The sequence below is a fragment of the Asterias rubens genome, chromosome 17 (assembly GCF_902459465.1).
Source record: "Asterias rubens chromosome 17, eAstRub1.3, whole genome shotgun sequence".
NCBI lineage: Eukaryota > Metazoa > Echinodermata > Asteroidea > Forcipulatida > Asteriidae > Asterias > Asterias rubens.
The window spans coordinates 8,037,756-8,054,495 of record NC_047078.1 but is presented as its reverse complement, the minus strand read 5'-3'; the positions used below and the strand labels follow the sequence as shown (position 1 = coordinate 8,054,495).

At 37.5% G+C, this 16,740-nt stretch overlaps 1 protein-coding gene across 1 annotated transcript in view; it reads right to left on the bottom strand.

The window, feature by feature from the left end:
* The window catches only part of LOC117301759, a 241,232-nt gene that overhangs the window by 35,509 nt on the left and 188,983 nt on the right, over positions 1-16,740 (bottom strand). Inside the window, exons 128-141 of the mRNA XM_033785780.1 lie at positions 15,825-15,923; positions 15,078-15,236; positions 13,619-13,762; positions 11,840-11,938; positions 11,063-11,308; positions 9,642-9,782; positions 8,922-9,026; positions 7,338-7,436; positions 6,177-6,275; positions 4,997-5,095; positions 2,789-2,953; positions 1,531-1,671; positions 529-627; positions 14-115 (exon numbers count right to left, since the gene is read on the bottom strand). Of these exons, the coding sequence (XP_033641671.1) occupies positions 14-115; positions 529-627; positions 1,531-1,671; positions 2,789-2,953; positions 4,997-5,095; positions 6,177-6,275; positions 7,338-7,436; positions 8,922-9,026; positions 9,642-9,782; positions 11,063-11,308; positions 11,840-11,938; positions 13,619-13,762; positions 15,078-15,236; positions 15,825-15,923 (1,797 nt within the window). The remainder of the gene's footprint in view (positions 1-13; positions 116-528; positions 628-1,530; positions 1,672-2,788; positions 2,954-4,996; positions 5,096-6,176; positions 6,276-7,337; positions 7,437-8,921; positions 9,027-9,641; positions 9,783-11,062; positions 11,309-11,839; positions 11,939-13,618; positions 13,763-15,077; positions 15,237-15,824; positions 15,924-16,740) is intronic.

Below are 16,740 nucleotides of genomic sequence, written 5' to 3'. Positions count from 1 at the left end.
ACCTATAACTCACCTATACCACAATTCTCTCCAGTGAATCCGAGTGCACATAGACACACACCTTGCTCACATGTAGCTCCATTCTCACAGGCTGGACTACACAGACCCCCGCCAACTGCAAGGTAGGAACAGGGAGAATCAGTTAGAAGAATAACTTTGGGTTGAACAAAGACAAATTCACTAGAGTGAGATTTGAACTGGTGCTCTATCAACTGAGCTATCCAGCCCAACTGTTGGTGGTCTCCTATTAGTCACTTCTTGTTCAGGGGTGCCAGGCAAGAAGCAATAGACCGATCCATTAGGCTTCGGCCACGACGCACATGTGAGCAAGGACACGTGAGCCTCTCCAATGCCATTCTGCACAACTCTGCCGCGCGCGCCAAGCATTTGCGCATGCATGTTAGACTTTATTTGTCGGACCTTGGGTGCGCAATCAGGGTTGTGATTGGTCAATACGCAATGGGCCTATTCAATTTGTAACTGCTATATAGCCACGGATCACTCCCAAATTCACAATGTTCAACTTACATGAGAATTCACAATATTCGCCTTCGAATCCCTCCGGACATTCACAGATTCCTCGATCACAGAATCCACCGTTCAGACACAGCCCTTGACAATCCTCAGCTGTAGGTAAAAAATTCCACACTTTATCAATATCAAAACTCTGCGTCACCCTAAAGTGGAATCGTGTACAACCTATCACAGATTCTTAAAGTTACTTAAAGGCACTGGACACATTTGGTAATTGACCTGTATTCTCACTTGGTGTATCCCAACATATACATAAAAATAACAAATCTGTGAAAATTTGGACTCAATTGGTCATCTAAGTTGCAAGAAGAATGATAGAAAAAACACCCTTGTTGCATAAATTTGTGTGCTTTCAGATGCCTGAGAAAGGCTTCAGGATTGAGGTCTTTCTCAGATTCAAATATTTGAATGAGAAACTACCTCTTTCTACTTTACTTCAGAGGTAGCCGTTTCTCACAGTATTTTATACTATCAACAGCTCTCCGTTGCTTGTTACCAAGTAAGTTTTTATGCTAATATATATTTTGAGTAATTACCAAATGTGCCTTTATAAGTAAAGAAATTAACTTAACCCCAAATTATTTTGCTCAACAGGAAATTTGACTGACCCAAATACCAGTGACAATAATGGTGCAACCTTGGCCCAATTTCATAGAGCTGCTAAGCAAAAAATTTTGCTAAGCATGAAACTTATTCCTTGATAAAAACATGATTACCGACCAAATTTCTGTTTGTTGCATATTACTTGTTACTGGTATTCAGCTGTTGTTTGCTTATCCTGAAAATCACGTGGAAATTTGGTTGGTAATCCTGTTTTGTCAAGAAAGAAATGTCATGCTAAGCAAATTTTTGTGCTTAGCAGCTCTATGAAATTGGGCCCAGTATTGATTGATTTGAGAGGAAACACGTCCCTCTGGACCTTGAAAAGGAAAAAGGAAGGTTGCATGCAAAAAAAAAAAACTAATTTACTTATACAAATTGATTGAGTTTTCTTACGTAGTGAGATGAGAGACACAGTTCTTGACAATGGTCCAGCAATGCAGGTATAGTTCCCTGCGTCCTCCAACCTGAAATCGTTGATAAGGAGATTGACCACAGACTCGGACAGAACCTCGATGTATTTGTGTAGATCACCACCTTGGTAGGAAAACAACAACAACAACAAATAATTAAAGTTTTGTTTCTTCATTCAAATAATAATATAATAGCCCAAAAGCTTTACTTCAGCTAGTTGCAAAATTGGTTTACTTTTAAAAATACGTCACCAAATGAAAAGTCACAGACTGAAAAAATTTGGTTTACAATAAAATTACATTAAAAATATATGTACACGTATATTTCCTTAAATACAATATTAAAAATATTTCTTTAGAAAAACAGACAAACATGAATTGGGAAAACAGCATTAAAAAAAAAAAAAAAAAAAAAAATGGGTGACACAATTAAAAAGGCAACAAAGGCGAATTCAGTCAAAACGATACAACTACATTCTGGCGGCAAGGGAGATTTGAACACAAGGGGAGTACAAAGGAAATATGAAATAATAAACCAAGGGAACAATGGAAACTGTGAAATTATTTGGGGTTGAACAAAGTCAAATTGACTAAAGCGAGACTTGAACCACAACCTTCAAAATTAGTGTTCCAGAGCTCTACCAACTGAGCTACTAGTAGCCCTAAGTTGCAGGTGTTCTCCTATATCGTTGTTCCTTGCGACAGTCAAGAGCCATACAACCGTTAACTGTCATGCAGCAGGGGATCACACCAAAGTTTACGTTACAACCTGGGAAGCGGCAGCCAGGGGATCACCTTAAAGGGATGCAATTTTCTATTTTGGATATCTTCTTCTTCTTCTACTTCTTCTTCCTTTCAAGTGCAGCCTTCATAATTGAAGATAGTCACACTGCCAGAAACACCGGGGCGGACCCCCTTCTCTGTGCGATAAGTGTGCAGTGGGGTCTTTTGCATGCGTTGATAGTTGTTGTAGCAACACATGGGACCTACAGCTTTACGTCCCATACGTAGGACGAAGCAGTTGTCAGTGCTTAAGGACACAAGTGTCAAGACAGTCGAACCCAAACTCCCTTGAAAAAGTCAGAGCTTGAGTTCGGTGGCGGTGCTGTTAACCACTTGGCCACGAAACCTCCACCATATCGAATAACAAACCACAAGTAAAACTGACTGGGTAATATTGTTATCAAACCTATAGTAAAATAAGAAACTAAGTGAAAAAAACAAAAACTGTAGATATTTACCAAAGCCAATTGTGCCGATGGTAGCTCCATCCGGTCCGACCCAGAGTGGTACGGTTCCTGGTTCAAGATCGATACTACGTAGTCTACAAAGGAAGTTTGCATCTTCCCCTAACGCTAAGACCTGACCAGCGAATGGATTGATTATAATCTGAGGTGACGATCCAACTACAAATAGAAACAAAATTGTTTATTTTAGTCATCATCATCATGAGTATGGAACCAGACTTTCTGCTTCTTCTCATCCATACACCCTTGATTTGCTGAGATGTATGACCAAGGAGTCATTCCAACAGCTTTATTCAATGTACTGCATCTCTTTGTGACTCCTTGCTCTGTGGATGCTTCCCCCCATCCTACAATCTGGACTGTTATAAGAGGAATATCAATTCCTGCCTCCAGCTCTCCTGAGTTGTTGTCATGTTTAATCATTTTCTTATTTTTTAGCCCCTTAACTACATGTATAGTGGCTTTTAGCCTTGTTTGAGGCGAACTTGCATCAGAAAAAAAACAAAAAACTTCAATAGCATAAAAAGAAACTTCTGAAAATGACCAGAGCATACTGATCAAAAAGTTGAGTTGTCAACCATTGGTTCTTTTCAGAACCAACACTACTCTAGATAACTTCACATGGTGTTACTGCAAACTTCGCCTTGTTAAAAGAAACTTCATACAATTTAATAAACAACTCATTGTCAAATTCACTGCATAAGAACACACAGCAAACTCACACTTAATAACAAACCTTGCAATGAAAATGTCAACTTCTCTTTTTAAATCAATGCAGTAACTTCAAAACCTACAAATATGTCGCTATATCAGGTAAACACAGAAATATTACAAATGTTAAAAAGACACTGTGGACACTATTGGTAATTATCAAAGACTAGTCTTCGGGCATTGAAGTTGCGAGATATTAATAAAAAAAAAAAACACCCTTGTCCCACCATGGTCACACTAAGTTGTGTGCGTTCAGATCCTTGATTTCGGAACCTCAAATTGTAAATCTGAGATCTCAAAAATCAAATTCGTGGAAAATTACTTCTTTCTTGAATACTACGTCACTTCAAAGGGAGCCGTTTCTCACAATGTTTTATACTATCAACCAAAACTACGTCACTTCAGAGGGAGCCATTTCTCACAATGTTTTATACTATCAACCTCTCCCCATTACTTGTTAACAAGTAAGGTTTAATGCTAATAATTATTTTGAGTAATTAACAATAGTGTCCACTGCCTTTTGTATTTGATTGGGTACAGCTTAATATTCAAATGAAGTCATTGCATTATTTGTCGTAAGGCATCTATAGACCTTCATCATGGTGCGGCCATCTTGAATTTCTCCCATTTATATCAATGTTCTAAACAGACGCTGGAAGAACAAAATAGTCTGGTTCCTATTTGCAAAATCATTATTAGGATTCATTATTGTTACGTCGATATGAAGAACATGACCAAGATTGAGGCAGCGTGATAAAGGTCTATTGTACCAATCTACCAAATGTTTTATTGCATAAAATGTTTTAGATCTTATCATGATTATTCCTCAATTAAGATGTAATGTTGAAACAATAAATTAGCACAAGAACAAGAATATTTTGAGCAATGGCTTTTGCTTAATATTCAAATGAAGTCATTGCATTATTTGTCACAAGGCATCTAAAGACCTTCATCATGGTGCAGCCATCTTGAATTTCTCCCACATCATAATCTCCAAAATGTAAAAAACAGTATGTAAAAAATGTGTAAAGCCCAGTTCATACTTCCTGCGAATGCGAAGCGAATTTGACGTGAATTTGATGTCACAACTCTCCTTTTGCAGTGATATTCGCAAGTGAGTTGAGCAGAGTTGAACTGCTGCGAATTATTCACTGCGAATTTGTGACGTCAACATACGCTTCGCATTCGCAGGAAGTATATGAACCGAGCTTTATGCTTCATCAAACCGAGCATAAAGGAGACCATGGTTTGTCAACCTCATGGATAAATGATTGAACTTAATCACGGTATTAGCCAATAACCCAATGGAGAAAGGACAAGGACGGAAGTTTCAGTTTTAGACTTAAAAGGAAAACCCCAGAGAAATATTCCAGGTAAAACCTCCGGCAGGGACTGTAAACCCAATCCCACATACATGTATAGTGCCCCAAATTGGATTTGAACACGGGGTCTTAGAGGTGGAAGGTGAGGAAAGATACCACTATATCCTACCTATTAGTTCACATGAGTTGCCTTCAAATCCATCCGCACAATAACACTGACCACGAACACATACACCACCATTCAGACAGGGTGGTTCACACTGTATAGCTGTAAGGGGAATAAATAGGGTGACAGACACTGTGATACAAGGGTGAACAAACCATGTATGGGGAATCTTTAGAGTGACATACACTATGATACAAGGGTGAACACATACACCACCATTCAGACAGGGTGGTTCACACTGTATAGCTGTAAGGGGAATAAATAGGGTGACAGACACTGTGATACAAGGGTGAACAAACCCTGTAGGGGGAATATTTAGGGTGACATACACTATGATACAAGGGTGAACACATACACCACCATTCAGACAGGGTGGTTCACACTGTATAGCTGTAAGGGGAATAAATAGGGTGACAGACACTGTGATACAAGGGTGAACTAACCCTGTAGGGGGAATATATAGGGTGACAGACACTGTGTAAAAGGATGAACAAACCAACAGGGTAACATTGTAAAAACAGGATTGGGGTTGTTGAGTTTCAATCTTCAAAAGGGTTAGAAACAAATTATTTCAAAATCAATCCATACACTGCATTAGCATAAATGTTATAAACATTATATTCATTTAAAGCAGCAATGAAAACAAACGAAAACAGGTGAAAAGGTTACAATTTTTGTTTATGTTAAAGACAGTGGACACTATTGGTAATTGTCAAAGACCAGTCTTCAACATATACATAAAATAACCAACCTGTGAAAATTTGAGCTCAATCGGTCGTCAAAGTTGGAAGATAATAATGAAAGAAAAGAAAAACATTGTCACATGAAGTTGTGTGCTTTCTGATGCTTGATTTCGAGACCTCACATGCTAAACTTGAGGTCTCGAAATCAAATTCGTGGAAAATTACTTCTTTCTCGAAAACTACGTCACTTCAGAGGGAGCCGTTTCTCACAATGTTTTGTACCACCAACCTCTCCCCATTACTCGTTACCAAGTAAGGTTTTATGCTAATAATTATTCTGAGTAATTACCAAAAGTGTCCACTGCCTTCAAAGCCACAAATAAACAAAATTTAAAACTAGGTTATTCAGATTTTCCTTTAAGTTTCTGTTATCTGAAGAGAAACCATCTTAGAAAGAGAGCAAACAAATCCAAGGGGTAAAAAACAAAGAGAGTATTTACGTCTATTTTCACAGAAGTCTCCAGTGAAGCCAGGTTGACATCGGCATAAACCAGTCAAACAGATTCCACCATTCTGACACTCCTGGGCACAACCTCTCTCTGTAAACAATAACGTCAACAACTTTATCAAGTCTGTAAATAACAGTAATGTCAACAAATTAACAACAATGTCCAGAAATTAATCATGTCTGTAAATAGCAACAATGTCAACAAATTAATCTTGTCTGTAAATAAAAACAATGTCAACAAGTTAATCTTGTCTGTAAATAAAAACAATGTCAACAAGTTATTCTTGTGTGTAAATAACAACAATGTCAAGAAATTAACCAAGTCTGTAAATAACAACAACAATGTCAACAAATTTATCAAGTCTGTAAATAACAACAATATCAACAAATTAATCCCAACTGCAAAAAAACAACAATGTCAACAAATGAATATAGTCTGTAAACAACAATGTCAAGAAATTAACAAAGTCTGTTAATAACAACAATGTCAAGAAATTAACAAAGTCTGTAAAAGCAACAATGTCAAGAAATTAACCAAGTCTGTAAATAACAAAAATGTCAACAAATTAATCTTGTCTGTAAATAACAACAATGTCAAGAAATTAACCAAGTCTGTAAATAACAACAACAATATCAACAAATTTATCAAGTCTGTAAATAACAACAATATCAACAAATTAATCCCAACTGCAAATAACAACAATGTCAACAAATGAATATAGTCTGTAAACAACAATGTCAAGAAATTAACAAAGTCTGTAAATAACAACAATGTCAAAAAATTAACAAAGTCTGTAAATAACAACAATGTCAAGAAATTAACAAAGTCTGTAAAAAACAACAATGTCAAGAAATTAACAAAGTCTGTAAAAAACAACAATGTCAAGAAATTAACCAAGTCTGTAAATAACAACAATGTCAACAAATTTATCAAGTCTGTTAATAACAACAATGTCAACAAATTAATCTCAACTGTAAATAACAACAATAACAAATGAATTCAGTCTGTAAACAAAGTCAACAAATGGATCTTGTCTGCACACGACAACAGTGTCAAAAAAATTCTTAAGTGTCTTCATATCCCAACATTTCTCAAATTGGGGTGGTCAGGAAAAAATTCAAAAATGTAAAAAAAAATCAAAAAATATCTTACTTTTGATTTCACAAGAGACTCCTTCAAACTCCGCCATACAGAGACAGATACCACTGATACAAGATCCACCATTCTCACATGGGTAGCGACATTCAAGATCTAAAAACAAATCAAATCAAATCACAAATTCTTCTCAGTCACAAATCTTTCAATTACACACCTTCACTTTCAGAGTGTTTACCTGTATGGTGCCATTAATAACCGACTCATAATAAGGATAATAGTGGCTTCTAAAGTTTTCATATCCGTCACTCAGTGGAGTTCAAGGTGCTTCAACATTCAGTATTTTCCTTCTTTAAAATATTATTATTGGTTTATTAAAACACATTCAAACATCGCAGCTACAAGCTGAACTGAGTTTAAAATACAGAGATTCATAAATAATAGAAATGTTTAAAAATTACAAAAAAAACATTTGGAATTACAATTTGTTTTTATAAATTAAAAGGGCAAACGGGCTAGTGCCAGTGACAAATTAGATAAAACAAATAATTGCACAGCAAGTCACATTAAAGGCACAGAGCCAGGGGTTGGGGACAAAAGGCAAGCCAACTGAGGTATCCTGCAAGGTATTGTGGAGCACCAAGTACGAGACAAATTCCTTTACATAGTGTCATGTAATGGTTAACAATGTGCTGTGGCGCAATATGATGCCAATCAAACCAGGAACACTGGGGCGAAACCCTTTCCCTGAAGACGAGCAGAGTATACTGTTCGAAACGTCAAGACCAAATCGGCTCATTTCAGTGCCAACACTCAAAGATTTACACATGATTGTAACCGCAAGTTCACTATTTATTTGCATTGTTATCACATTAAATCACAACTCAGGTTACACTGATATTAAACGATTGAACAAATTAAACATGACATAAGTATTATTTGAAGCTTTGCATGGTGTGGAGAATAAGAAGAAACTATAAATAAATAGTCAACTTGCGGGTACAACCATGTGTAAATCTCTCATGAGTGAGTGTGTTGGCTCTGAAAAGAGCCGGTGTGGTCTTGACGTTTCGAACGGTATACTCTGCTCCTGAAGACGATCAGAGTATACTGTTCGAAACGTCAGGACCAAACCAGCTCTTCTCAGAGCCACCACTCCAACAAAAGAGATTTACACATGGTTGTACCCGCAAGTTTACAATATGTATAGTTTCTACTTAAAGGCAGTAGACACTTTTGGTAATTACTAAAAATAATTATTAGCATAACACCTTTCTTGGTAACGAGAAATGGGGAGAGGTTGATGGTATAAAACATTGTGAGAAGCGGCTCCCTCTGAAATTCCATAGTTTTTGAGAAAGAAGTAATTTTCCACGAATGTGATTTCGAGACCTCAGATTTACATGTAGAACTTGAGGTCTCGAAATCAACCATCTAAACCCACACAACTCCGTGTGACAAGGGTTTTTACTTTCTTTCATTATTATCTCGCAAGTTCGATGACCGATTGAGCTCAAATTTACACAGGTTTGTTATTTTATGCATATGTTGAGATACACCAACAGTGAAGGCTAGACTTTGACAATTACCAACAGTCCAGTGCCTTTAAACAAGACATGATTTAAGTGAGAGACTACTTACCAACAAGTTGACAGAACTGTCCAGTGTAGGCCGGTGGACAGAGGCAGATTCCATCGTTACACACTCCACCATTCATACATTCACCACTACAAGAGTTTTCAGATGCTGTGGACAAAATTAAGCCATTTGGGTTTATTGATACTTTTTATTTATTTTTTAACATCAGACAATCATCTACAACACAGACTTTTAAGATGTCACTCAAATCTCACCTGTTTACATGGTTAACAAGAGCTTACTGTACGACGCAATGAGCAATGATCGTTCGAATATGGCGCCATATAAATGTTACGATTAATTGATTGATTGACTGATTGATTGATTGATTGACTGATTGATTGATTGATTGATTCATTCATTGATTGACTCATTGATTGATTGATTGATTGACTCATTGATGGATTGATTGATTGATTGATTGATTGACTGATTGATGGATGGATTGATGGATTGATTGATTGATTGATGGATTGATGGATGGATGGATGAATTGATGGATTGATTGATTGACTGATTGATGGATTGATTGATTGATTGATTGATTGACTGATTGATGGTTGGATGGATGGATGGATTGATTGATTGATTGATGGATTGATTGCTTGATTGATTGATTGATTGACTTTTTTTTGACTTTTCAAAGCAAACACTTTATTCATACACAAAATATACAGAATTTACAAAAACATAGAAACTGATTGAGTAATTGATTGTACTTACGATTCATGGTAATAATAACCGAGGCCACCAGGGGACCACCTGAGCAGGTGTACGTTCCTATGTCTTCTTCTTGTAGGCTAGTGATTACCAGTTGACTTGCAGATGGAGATAAGTTCTCAACAAAGATACGCGTTCCATCACCTTGGAAACCAATAATAATAGATTAGTCCCAAATAATAATACAAATAATAATTATAATAATAATATTAAAATTGGCTTTTTACATGCGCGCTCAAGGTGCCTTAAAGGCAGTGGACACTATTGGTAATTACTCAAAATAATTATTAGCATAAAACCTTTCTTGGTGACGAGTAATGGGGACAGGTTGATGGTATAAAACATTGTGAGAAACGGCTCCCTCTGAAGTGCCATAGTTTTCGAGTTTCCACGAATTTGATTTCGAGACCTCAGATTTAGAACTTGAGGTCTCAAAATCAAACCATCTAAACGCAAACAACTCTGGTGACAAGGGTGTTTTTTTCTTTCATTATGATCTTGCAACTTCGATGACCGATTGAGCTCAAATTTTCACAGGTTGGTTATTTTATGCATATGTTGAGATACACCAACTGTGAAGGCTAGTCCTTAACAATTACCATTAGTGGCCAGTGTCTTTAACATACAGTATTTTCCTGCAAGGTACATGTATGTGGGACTTCGTTTGAATTATGAAACCTACTCCTTTTACATTGCACCATGTAATGGTTTACAAGGCGCAATATGCTGCCAATCAAACCAGGAACAACTGGGCAACCCCCTTCTCTTTTGGATAAGTGCACTGGGTTCTTTTACATGTGTCCCATAACAAGACAACACGGTTATTTGACAAAATAAACAGATTTGAAATTTTGGAATTTACAACATGAAGAAACAGTTCAATTGGTGAAGGATTATACAGGTGACCTTTGAAACTACTTCCATATTAAACCAACAAGGATCTGTTAAGTTCACAAATCCTCACACAACATTTACCAGAACAGGCCTTGAACTTTGCTCTTGAAGGGGGGGGGGGGTACAGCAACTTTCCTCGGGTAAGGGTCACTTCTATGAGGAAATGCTAATTTGTATTGGAACTTTGCAAAGGGCACCACAGCAAAAGCATAGGGCACCTCTGCAATGGACCGTTTCGGCTTTCTACTAAGCTCCGCCCACTGCGCACGTTCTGCACAATTCTGCCACGCGTGCCAAATTTATGCGCACGCATGACCGAGTTTGTCCGACCACAATCATTGCTGTGATTGGTCAAATGGGTGAACGCACACAGTTTGATTGACAGGCCGGATCGTTTCATTGCTTTGGGTAATATGGGTTAATTTAAGGCCTGCCAAAACATAATTCCTACTCATAGTTTTTTTAAATATTTTTCTGCTCAATTCGATGTTATTCCTTTTCAGAAATGTTCTTGAAATTACCAGACTTACCTGGGTCTCCCACTAGTAGTTCATGATCATCAGGATTGGTCCAAACAGGTGACTCTGTTGTGGTACTATCATTTGTATAACACAAGTACACCACGGTACTTCCAATGGTAGGCTCAAAGTCTGTAGTTCTGGTGATTTGTAAAACAACGCTCTCTTCGACTGCACAGTCTATACCGGACCAACCTGGCGGACATTTACAAACGTCGTCTACGCATTCACCACCATTCAGACAGGGTGGCTCACAATCTGTACAGAAAGAAAGACCAGAGTGAAAACAATAACAAACAATAATAGATGAACCAGAAGAAATGTCAACAACCAAATATGTGTCCTAAGGAGAGTGTTGGCATATCTCAAGGGCACAAAAACTAGCCGAGCACAGACAACTTTTGCTTAGCAAAAACAGGTAAACAGCTAGAGCACCATACAGTTACCATTGCTTAGAACAGTAGCCCGGTCATTTCTTGCTTAGCTAAAAAAAATTGCTAAGCAGAACCTTTCATAAATGTGAAGCCCTCATGTGAGTGGGAACAAAAAATACACAAATCTTTAACCTCACAATAAAATGATGTCAGTTGCAATTGTATTTGATAACCTTATGGGCAAAATGTTTAAACATCCAGAACATCCCATGACATCATTCCATACATTTTGGCACGGGGATGTTTGAATTGAATTAAATTGAATTGCCTTGTTAATTAGTTTTGATTCATTTGGGCATATTTGCAGCAGTGAGTGTATTAAGATGACTGAAAATTTATCAGAATGATAACTTACCGAGTATCTGACAGTAGTTCCCAGTGTAACCATTCGGACAAACACATTGTGATTTCTCACACGTTCCTCCATTGAAACATGGCGGGTCACAGATCCGCTCTGAAATTATAAATACAAAAAATAGTTTAATGGCCTGACGTTTCAACCCTAGAAGAGTCCTTCTCCAAGGCTAAATGATGTCACAACAAACATGAACAGGTAACTATAAATGTTATACAAACTATGAAATCTTCAAACTCTGTACAATGTGGGAAGCTTACAATAGGGATTAAGTAAAGCTCGGTTCCTTCTTCCTGCGAATGCTTCGTTTGAAGCAAATTTTCTTGTGTCACAATTGGAAAAACTGGGCCTACCGATTACTGCATCACAAACACTCACTTTGCATTCGCAGGAAGTTTGAACTAGGCTTAGCTACTCAGTTTTTGAGGAAAAGGTAAAATCTCACTAAATTATTTGAAGCTAAGACTTCAGCCCTGAAGCCCTTTTGTCAGACATCTGAAAGCACACAAATTTGTCCAACAAGGGTGTTTTTCTCTCTTTATTTTCTTTCAACTTTGACGACCAATGAGTCGAAATTTGCACAGATTTTTTATTGGATACACCAAGTGAGAATACTTGTCTTTGACGATCACCAAATGTGTTCAGTGCCTTCAGCATGCAGCCTGTTAAGTAATGAGCCCTATCTTGTGCTATTTTAACTGATAACCCAATGTACATGTATGTAATGGAAGTGACATGGGTGTTTGGTTTGGACTCAACAAGCATACCTGTTTGGGGGGGGGGGTGGGGGGGGGGGGGGTGTCACGCTTATAAGCATTGCTTCTTAGTGAGCTCCCCTGCAGTATCATAAAAATGTATATCTACCTGGCTAAACTGTATTGTTATTAAAACATGTACATACATATTATTGGCTGTATAAGATTTGATACTGTGGGGGAAAAAATACTGTTTCAAAGCGCTGTACAGTCAAAAAACATTAAAATGCAGGATAAAAACAAAAGCAGAAATAGCTTGTAAAATACTTTAAATGCTTTTTAAAAAGTAGGAACAAATTTAGTAAAAAATTGCATTACAAACATTCATATTATATACCATAAAGGGTAAAAAAATAGCACCACACGGACCCAGAGGAAATCCCCCCAATTTTGATAAAAAGGGAGACATGTTTAATATAAGAGTAAGATCTCCTCTGCGACCGCAAAACGCAAACGCACACACTATAAACCTTGAATCTTTAAACAGGTACTTGAGCGAATTTGTTTTGACGGGAATGCTATTTAATCTTGTTTATAATGTTAACCATTTAAATGTAATTTTGAAATTTGTACACTATTGAATTGTTCTAAATTACCGATTAAAAAATCAGGCCCCAACTTCAAGGTTTTGAAAACTAAAAACACTTCTAACGTTGACGGCGCGCGACAAAATGATAATGCTTTGGCGTCATGCTTGGGAGTTTGCTTTGTTATACTTCCAAGCTGCAACAAAGCGGCTATACAAATTGGAGCTCCCAACTATGACGTAACATGAGTGATGATGTAACGGAGCTTTTCGCAAATTTTTCAGAAAAGCGCTGGATAAGGGTATTCGAAATGGTTGTTTTAAAAAAAAATCTATTTATAATCATATGACTCAATTTCCTTATTGATTGAAAACATTTCAAATTAAATTCAGCAAAGATGACGACTTGCCATTTCCGTTCAAGTAGGTCTTTAATAAATAATAATAATATAATTTTTTTTCTTTCTTTTTAATTTGGATTGTAACAATCTGATTTACCTGCAAGGACCAGAGTGAAGGATGTAGTGAGTGGCCCGGCTCTGCATTGATATGTCCCAACATCTGCCTCAGTGAAGTTATGGATAACAAGTGTATTCTCATAGGGTGGGTTGCGCTGGGTGTAAACTCGGTCATTAGTGGAACCTATGCAGATAGAAAAAGATAATAAAAATAATAATAAATATAGACTTTTAAACATTTAAAGGGAAGGTACACGTTTGGTAATTACTCAAAACAAATATTAACTTAAAAAATGACTTGGTAAATGAGCATTGGAGAGCTGTTGATAGTATAAAACATTGTGAGAAACAGCTCCCTCTGAAGTAGCATAGATTTTGAGAAAGAGGTAATTTCTCTCTAAAATAATAAAAGACTTCTAGCTGGAAAGCACACACAAATTCGTCCAACAAGGGTGTTTTTTCTCTCAACATTTTCTCACAACTCCGACGACCAATTGAGCTCAAATTTTCACAGGCTTGTTATTTTATGCTTATCTTGGGATACACCAATTACCAAACGTGTACCTTCCCTTTAAATAAAATATTTTAAGACACTGGACACTATTGGTAGTTGTCAAAGACCAGTCTTCTAACTTGGTGTATCTCAACGTATGCATGAAATAAAAAACCTGTGGAAATTTGAGCTCAATTGGTCTTTGAAGTTGCGAGATAATAATCAAAGAAAAAACACCCTTGTCACACAAAGTTGTGTGCTTTCATATGCTTGATTTTGTAACCTCCAATTCTAATTCTAAGGTCTCGAAATCAAATTCAGTGAAAGTTACTTCTTTCTCTAAAACTAAGTGACTTCAGAGGGAGTCATTTCGCACAATGTTTTATACTATCAACCTCTCCCCATTACTCAATACCAAGTAAGGTTTTATGCTAATCATTATTTTGAGTAATTACCAATAGTGTCCACTGCTTTTAAGGGAAGCTATCTACTATCATTATCTTCAAACTGTTCAAGTTTAATGTAAATTTGTGGACATTGTGTCAAAAGTACCCCGACCCTTTAATATATGCCTCAAATGATATTGCTTGAGGATCTACTGAGATACTTACCTTACAATAATAACAAAACCATTTTTATAAAGGGCTGAATTGCCATAATGTCCTCAAAGTGTGCTCACCCCATAGAGTTTTATATAAGAACTAGAGACGCACTGATGATACTGCTTGCACAAAGGCGACAGGACTGCAAGGAGACACAAAGGCGACAGGACTGCAAGGAGACACGCGCCACTCTGTATGCATGTTGAATGTGAAGTTCACGTTGGAATTTGTGTTTATGGAACGCTACGCGATGCTGTTTTGTCAACTTACAAATAGCCGCACAAACACACGCTCTGCAATGCTTTTCTGTCAACTTAGAAAATGTCTGCACACACGCATGCCGGGTCGCGTATAACGGCCAGTGCGCCCTCTATAGTTCTGATATATATAACTCTATGGCTTACCTTTATCCACTGATCTGATGACTGAACTATCTGGATATCTCCATACAGGATTTCTAGATGGGTATCTACCGGATGTCAGACACAAGAATTCTAAATCCTCACCCACCATTGGATTATGTTTGATGTTGGGAACAATGGTAATAGATCCAGTACGGCTCACTAGATCAAATAAACAAAAACACATACATTTATTATATAACTTGAAATCAGTTGACTCTATAGACTGTATTGAATAACCTCTGTTTTGCTTTGAAAGTCACCATCTTGTAGGGCAAACCGTATGCGCGTCCAACCGTGTACATCTATGAAGCACGCAGCAGTACGCAACATTCCCGGTTTGATTTCTACGGCACATGCACGCACACACACACACACACACCTGCGCACACATGCCACATCATAGGTCAGATATTTGAACGGTGACAGTATATGCAATACGGTTTATAGACGATGTGAGCTGTGACATCACATGTTTACAAAAGAGCCACAGAGCCTGGACTTCCTGCAGGCAAGATTTGTACACAGCTCAAAGGAAGAAAACATAAAATCTTATATTTTATGGAGATTGCACTGTCTAATTCTTATCAACTTTTGATATGATGAAAGGGGGCACATCTCAAAACTTTTCCACCTTTTACTTTCATAACTCTTGGATTTATGCAAAACAAGCTCTCAAAAGAACATAATCTACCAAGTAAGTAGACATTCACATTGTGTTACCACAAACCAAACATTACAGATACAAACCTCTGACTTCACAATATTTCCCCCTGAACTCCTGCGGGCATTGACAACGACCTTTGACACAGGTTCCTTCATTGGCACACATCAGCGGACATGGATGTTCTGGGGATAGAAGCAAGTAAACTCAGGATAAATCAGCTTTAAAAAGGGGAAGAGTGATATTACCTTTAATTTAGAATTGTGCAGTACTTATAATATATGGAGCCAGAACACTAGTGAAGTAATCAATTAAGTTATGAAAGTAGTGCATTCTGCTCTACCAGCCAGGCTCCTAGTGGATGATACCCATGCCTACATCCTTACAGACTGTGAAGAGGTAACCCTGTTTCAGCCCCAGGAGTAGGTGGCTCCTAGTGGATGATTCCCATGCCTACATCCTACAGACTGTAAAGAGGGTAACCCTGTTTCAACACCATGAGTAGGTGGCAGTTGATTTTGGTCAACAGCTCAAATCAGTTGAGTGTAGCCCTCATCTTAAAGTGGCCATCCGACCTTGTGATGTTATGCAATATCTTATTAAAAAAAGTATAGACTAAATTATTATAAGAGTAGGGAGGTTTTAGCTTTAGATGTACGCGAGCAAACACGTTAACGTGAACGTCAAACAATTGTGTTGTTTCTAGGTGACGTCATCACTTTGGGTTCATTACATGCTCGTGCATGACGTCTCACACACCTGACGTGAAAAATGGTAACTTCACGTACAGTGCATGCTGAAAACGTGAGATTTTAACACCACAACTTTCTGACATTCACGTTCACGTGTTTGCTTGCGTAAGGGGTCCTCGTGTGAAAACACGCTACCGTGACAGAGCTTTCTCTGTTGCATGCAGCTTCCGAATTATGGAACACTCTCCCTCCCAAAATTTGAAATGCTTCTTCCTTACAGACATTTAAAACCATGTTGAAAACTCACTCG